This window comes from Cricetulus griseus, chromosome 8 (genome assembly GCF_003668045.3).
Source record: "Cricetulus griseus strain 17A/GY chromosome 8, alternate assembly CriGri-PICRH-1.0, whole genome shotgun sequence".
Lineage (NCBI taxonomy): Eukaryota > Metazoa > Chordata > Mammalia > Rodentia > Cricetidae > Cricetulus > Cricetulus griseus.
In genome coordinates, this window is record NC_048601.1 from 98,660,006 (window position 1) to 98,666,545 (window position 6,540).

Consider the following 6,540-nt stretch of genomic DNA (forward strand, 5'->3'; position numbering starts at 1 on the left):
CAGCTTTCAATCCCTGAGCTCAGAATGGCTAGATCTCCTGCTCAGGGATTGGTTGGTTTTCTGCGAAGATTTAGGGTCAGATTTGGCTCTGGTTTCAAAGCCAAAGTGTGTTTCCTTCACCAGTCCTTTTAGTCTTTTGGCTCTAATTTTAGGGGCAGGGTATATTTCTTTCACTGGCTCTGATTCCAGAGTCAGGGTGCATTTCTTTGGTTCTGGTTGCAGGGCCAAAGTGTGTTTCTTTGGCTGGCCCTTTTTCCCTACACTTGGGTCCAACATTCCAAGGCCTTGATTCCAAAATAAGCATCCTTGTTCTCTGGCACTTTTGCCCACCACCTGAATTTACTCAGGCTCAGGTGTGTCTAGCTCTGCCTCCAGCAAGGACTGGGAGGAAAGAATAGACGTACTTCAGCTGCTGTCAAAGCCCCCAGCCTGACTCCTTTTCAGGAAACAGAATCATGTTCCTTCCCCCATAACTACAGCTCCCACAAAAAGGAACAAGGCCAACCACTAGTTCTAAAACCAAATGTTTATTCTCTAGTTTGAAAAGGAGGGTAAATGGTTGTTCTGTTTCGATCCAGAGAACAAAACAAGACCCAGTAGGCAGAAATCATAGGAAAGCAGAATCCAATCATTTTAAGTAAGGATTTCTAACAATTAGAATCACCCTACAATAGAACCCGTACCTCTGGGGGTAAGAGTGCCCCAGCACCCAGGTGCATGGGTGGAGGCTGGCATCCACACCCTGGAAACTTTAAAAAGGAAATCTACCCAGGACCTTTCCTACAGTCAAACCCTCAGCATCTGTGGGCTAGTCTTTCCCAGAACTCCTGAAGTGCTGGAGAGAGTTGAGGAGAGTTAGGGGTTTAAACAAAACCACCAGGGAAGCCCTATACTCAGGGAGAGAGAGCAAATAAAGCCAGGCAGGTGAAGGAGTAGGTAAATGTCCTGGAAAGATAACCTGCAAAAAGTAAATGGAATTGCTAACCGTAGATGGGCCTCTACACATCTGGGTACCTATGCAGGAGGCACTGCAGAAGGGTACTGGGGGAAAAAAAAAAAGAAGATACAGCTCAGTTTCACTTGTCCTGCTGCCTAACAATGCCAGCAGGCTGACCAAGGTGTATCCAGCTGGCACTTCCCCTGCCCCAGGATTCATTTACTAATGACTATACCACACCTACTTCCAAAAAAATGACCTGAAGTAACTCATAGTAAAGACTGGGACATTAAGGCGTTAACACCAGAGGATGGAGTGGCTCCCTTCCCACTGGTCGCTCCTCTAGCCGAGGACTCAAAGGATAGATGGAGCTTCTATTGCTACTTTTCCAGGGTACAGGGCAGTCTGAGTTGACCCTTAGAACACCCAGCTGGGGACCGGCTAGCTCAAAGCCAGGTCCCTGCATTCTAAAATCAGCTCCCTGACCCCCGCCTTGGGGAAACCCCATTCCTACACAGAGCCCAGATCACTCACTCCACCGCCCCTGTGCCTCTGGGATCCCCACCTGTCCCTCCAGCAGCATCAACGTAGGCACCCCACCCGGGCCCACTGCCACACTGTTGCCAAGGACAACCAGGCCTGTTCTCCTTGGCCTACCGCCCCTCTTAGGCATCGTGCTTCTTCTGGTGCATCAAGAGTCGATCCTCGTCGTCAAAGGTCTGACCACAGATGGCACAGCAGAAGGCGCCGTCCCGGATGTGACTCTTCCGATGTGTGATAAGGTTGGACTTCTGGCTGAAGCTGCGGTCACAGTCGGGGCAGGCATAGGGCCGCTCACCCGTGTGGATGCGCCGGTGCGACACGAGGTTGGACTTCTGACTGAAGGCTTTGCCACAGTCTGGACACACGTAGGGCTTCTCGCCAGTGTGGATGCGCCGGTGTGCGGCCAGGTAGGGCTTGTGGCGGAACGCCTTGCCACAGTCGGGGCACACGAAGGGCCTCTCTGGCGCGTGGTCGCGCCGGTGCGCTGCCAGGTGGCTGCCCTGGGAAAAGCAGCGCCCACACTCCTCGCAGGCAAAAGGCCGCTCGCCCGAGTGCACGCGCGAGTGAGCCACCAGGTGCGTCTTCTTGCCGAAGTTCTTGCCGCACTCGGGGCAGGCGAAGGGCCGCTCGCCCGTGTGCTGCCGCTGGTGCAGCCTCAGGAAGCGCTCCAGCCGGAAGCTGCGGCCGCAGTCGGCACAGCGGTGCAGGGGCACAGATGCCTCGGCCGGGGTGCGCGGGGACCCCAGGGAGGCCCCTAGTGCAGGCTGCGCCACGGGCTCCGTCGCCGTCTGGGGGCTCCCGGTGCCGGAGGCTGCCTGCGCTGAGACCTCCGAGCGCTTGTGGATTTTGCTGTGTGACAACAGGTTGGGTTTGTGGCGGAAGCGGCGGCCACACTCGGTGCACGGGTAGGGCTTCTCTCCGGTGTGAATGCGCCGGTGGGAAGTTAGGTAGGGTTTGTTGGTGAAGCGCTTCCCGCACTCTGGGCACTGGTGTGGTCGCTCGCCCGTGTGCACGCGGCGGTGGGCAATAAGGTTGGGCTTGTGCCGGAAGCGCTTGCCGCAGCAGGCACACTGGAAGGGCCGGTCAACAGCATCTCCACCTGGCCGGGGGGCAGTCACTGCAGGACGGCCCCGAGGCCGGGGCCCCAGGGCCTTGGTTGCTGCCTCCTCCAGGGCCTCGGCAACGTGCACGCGCTTGTGAACAACTAGCTGATCCCACTGGGCAAAGCTCCTGCCACAGTTGCCACATATGAAGGGCCTGGCCTCAGGAGCAGGGGGATGGCACCTCCGCAAGTGAGCTCGAAGCTGCTTTTGTCGCCAGAAGCGTCTGTCGCATTCGGGACAAATGATGGGCCGCTTTGCAGCTGAGTGAGCCTGCAGGTGCAGTACTAGGGCTACCCAGCCTTGGAAGTTATGCCCACAGAGGTGGCAGGTGAAACCCACATCGGGGGTGGCAGAGGCATGAACCTGAAGGTGCAGAGCTAAGAAGGGGGCGTGGCGAAAGCGCTGGTTGCACTCCTGGCAGGACAGTGGCAGCCGGGCCTGGCACTGCCGAGTGTGAAGCCACAGGGCCACCCAGCCCGGGAACCGTTTCCGACAGTGGGCACAACGATGGACCTGGCGTGGGGGTTGGCCTCCTGACTGAGCTACTGACTTGCCCTGGTGCTTCAGCCCCCTGTTGGGCTGGGAGGACTCGTGGGAGGGTCCAGAAAGGAGCCTGGGCTGGGCTGGGCCCATAGCCATGGTGCCCCGGAAGCGCCTTTCCAGCATCAGTTCTTCGTCTGCCGAGGGAGGAAAAGCACGGTCACAGCAGGAACTAACCCGTTCCTCCCTTAGGATCCCAAGGAAGAAGAAAGCCGCCCTCTAGGAACTGCTAGCACCATTCTATTCTATATGTCTTGAGTTTCTAAATAACATTTCAAGGATCCTTCTGTCTTTATTGCCCTGGAAACTTCCAGAAGGAAGACATGCTGACACTCGTTGGGGTTCTCACATGGCATCTCCCCTAGTGTCAAGAGGACTTAGAGAAAATATTCTTCCATCTCCCTACTGTACCTGATTGATTCCAAAATTCCCATTGCCTTTCCCTGTGATTAGCACATCCAAGCTCCCTACTTGACATATGAAGCAAGAGAGGGCTTCAAATGGTGGCAGGACATGCCTGAGGTGACACTGTAAACCACTAGTGGACCAGAGCTGGGGGGGGGGGCAGGTCTTGTGAACCCCCAGGCCAGTGTAGGTTCCTCTTAGCACCAAGGTGTGAAAGACCTCAAAAACCAAAAGGCTAAAGCTTTGAGGAAGGTACTTCAGCCTCTCCCCTTCTCCCCTACGCCTGGAGGGCAAGTGGGAACAGCCTTTCTTCAGAAAAGGAGGGGAGCAAGGTGCCTCTCCTAGCACAGACTAATGCCAGACTGCCCACATTCTGCCTACCAGCCCCTGTCACCCACACTCACGCCATGGCAACTGGGACACTGTGGGAAGGAAAGTGCTTCTCAATCCAAGGAACACCCGCAGTATGCTGCAGGGGCAGGAAGGGGTATCCCTGGCTCAGCATCTCTTAGGGGTGTTACGGATTGCTGGGGTAAGGGGAGGGGAGGGAAGAAGAGATTGTCATCTCTATATCCCTTGCCTGGCCCTGCCCAAACCTGGCCAAGGACTGCTATACCACAGCAGGGGAGCCCAGGTTCCAGAAAGCCTCCTACACAGTTGTGGGGTAGCACTGAGACTCCCCAGGGACCTTTCATGTCTGCTCACAGGCTCTGTCCAGGCACAACCTCCCAAATTCCTTTACAACCAGCTCTCTCCTGGGGGGGATGGGGGACTACCGACATGACTCACCCCTGCCCCCACTGGCTGAACCCCGGGATGACTTCATTCCGCGGTAAGCTCCTCTCCTGCCCGTAAGGGAGACCTGAGCATTGGAGTTTGGGGTTGGTTTGAGGACACAGGAAAGGCCAGGCTCTACCCTGGAGACTGCAGTGCTGGGGATGAGGCTTTTTCCAGCTCCTTCTGGGGATACTTCTGCTGCAGTGCCTGCTTCGGCCCACACTCTGGTAGCCCCCGGATGTCAGAGAAAACTGTAGCAATAAAGACATCCTCTATCCCCATGGTAGAGCTCAGACCTCTAACTGCAGAGAGGTCAGCCTTACCTGGGGAAGGAGAGAAAAACTATGTGAGGCTCTGCGCTCACCCAGTGCCTCCCGCAATTCAAAGCCACAGGCTTCAGCCTTAAGCTCCGCACCCCAGCCTGGGAGAATGACCTAACGGACACTGGACTAAAGCATGAATATGGCCCTTCACCAGGAAGCACGGTGCTGCCTTTGGGGGCCGCCTCCTAGCCTGGCTGGGTCACAGAAGAATTCTTGATCTGTGGCAAAGATCGCTCTCGGTGGCCAAAAGCTGGTCTAGGCAGTAGCTCTGGAATCCCTGCTGGCTCCCCTTCCCCCACTCTCCTCGAAACAGAAATCCCAGGCCTGTTTCCCGGGGGTCTGCGCAGGGCGCGCCAGTGCCCAGGACTCGGCCGGGGCTCCCCGGGTGGCAGCGGGCCCACACCCCCCTTTTGTACTGGTGCGTGTCCTCCGTCCACATTCGCTGGCACGCTGAACCGGCTCCTCCGAGGGAGCGGGCCATCTCGGGTCCCACGCACAGCGCAGCCCGCGGAGCCTGTGCGCAGGTGCGCTCGCCCCGCGCCGCAGCACTCCGCCCTCCCCCACCCCGCGCGCCCGCGCCCGCGCGCCCCACAGTCGCTCACACTCGCGGTCGCGCGCCCCGCAGGTGGAGCTGCCCCCGCGCGCCCCCGGTGTGGCCCCTGTGCCCCGGCTCCGGCCGTACCTCTCCCGCGTGCTCTACGGGGACCCGGCACCGATCCATGAAGCCCCAGGCCGGCCTCTTCGGCCCACTCCGCGCCCCGCCGAGGCGACGGCGGCAGGTTCGAGTTCACAACTGCCAGGCCCGTCCCCAACCTCCCCCTCCGGGTTCCCAGCGCCACGTGACTACAGGAGCTGCGGAGGGTCAGTCTCGGCTAGGCGGCCGCGGCCTGGGGGCGGGACGGGGCGGGGCGGGGCGAGCCAGGTCACCGAGCTTCTCTCCCGCCTGGATGCTCGGCCGGGGACGGCCCCCCGGCTCGGTTACCATGGCAGCCACCAGCTCGAGTTTTGGCCACCGGCCGGGGCTCCAGTTTCTCAGCCCTCTGTCCCTGCAAAGGACGCTAGCCCCCGGGCCACCTCGTGGCCGGGCTGAGGGCACTGCGTCTGGCCCACCCGCACTGGCTTTTTAAAGAGCCAGAGCCTGGGCGGACTGGACAGGACACCGCCGGTTCCCCGGGCGTCGAGCCCGGAGCTCTGCCCAGGCTGCTCCAGCTTGGGGCTGCTGCGGGACAGTCGAGCCGCAGAGCCCATGGCAACGCAGCGCGCCCCGCACGCGCCCGGGCGGAGAATGCATGGCCAGCGGCTGTAACCTCTGCGAGGCCCTCTGTTCCCACAACTAAGATCCGCAGTTGCCCGCGCTCTAGAGCTGCAGGCCGGGCTCAGGTGGCTGTTGGCACAAGTGGGTCGTTTACACTTGGAAACGCACAGCAGCCAGTGTGGCGTCTGCGGGGGCAGGTGCAAGCCTGTGGTGATGACTCACCCACTGGCAGGTGGCCTTGGCTTTCCAAAGGAACCCCATCTTGGAGCTCCCAGGCCAGTGCAATTTCGTGTCCTTTCATGCTTTCAACAGAGACAAGTTTTAGATTGTACGTTATTTTAAAAAACACTTGTAACATCTTTCCCACATATAGAAAATAAAGAGCCATCTAGTTCTCATATATTAGCCCCCTAGAGTCAATTACATTCGGCATTTTGACATACTCCTGATGTTCTGAGTAGCATTTTATGTTGGGGTTTGCCGGAGGTAATCCCTTGCAACTGTATATGCTGTCTCTTCACTTAAGATATTGTAAGTTTCCGCCCATTTCATTGTTCTTTTATATATTCTTTCATATATTTTAATGGTTGCATAAATATGCAAATAGATTACAAATTGTTTCTATATCCGTAGAAATTAATGTTTCATTGTATATGA

General features: G+C 57.8%; 2 protein-coding genes across 5 annotated transcripts in view; both read right to left on the bottom strand.

Moving 5' to 3' along the window:
* The window catches only part of Znf775 (zinc finger protein 775), a 39,325-nt gene extending 33,884 nt beyond the window's left edge, over positions 1-5,441 (bottom strand). Inside the window, exon 1 of the mRNA XM_027428478.2 lies at positions 5,311-5,441. The gene's annotated coding sequence lies outside the window, so the exon portion shown is untranslated. The remainder of the gene's footprint in view (positions 1-5,310) is intronic.
* On the bottom strand, positions 509-5,442 carry Repin1 (replication initiator 1). 4 transcript variants are annotated; one of them, XM_027428482.2, is made up of 3 exons: positions 5,311-5,441; positions 4,445-4,628; positions 509-3,260 (listed from the first exon to the last, which is right to left on the bottom strand). In XM_027428482.2, the coding sequence occupies exons 2-3, from the start codon at positions 4,572-4,574 to the stop codon at positions 1,603-1,605; spliced, it is 1,788 nt and encodes a 595-aa protein (XP_027284283.1). In that variant the 5' UTR covers positions 4,575-4,628; positions 5,311-5,441; the 3' UTR covers positions 509-1,602. The 4 variants fall into 4 exon arrangements, with proteins under 4 accessions (XP_027284283.1, XP_035304457.1, XP_027284285.1 ...); XM_035448566.1 differs by lacking the exon at positions 5,311-5,441 and adding an exon at positions 5,045-5,153; XM_027428484.1 differs by lacking the exon at positions 4,445-4,628 and having other exon boundaries at positions 5,311-5,442.
* Between the last annotated feature and the right edge of the window lie 1,098 nt (positions 5,443-6,540).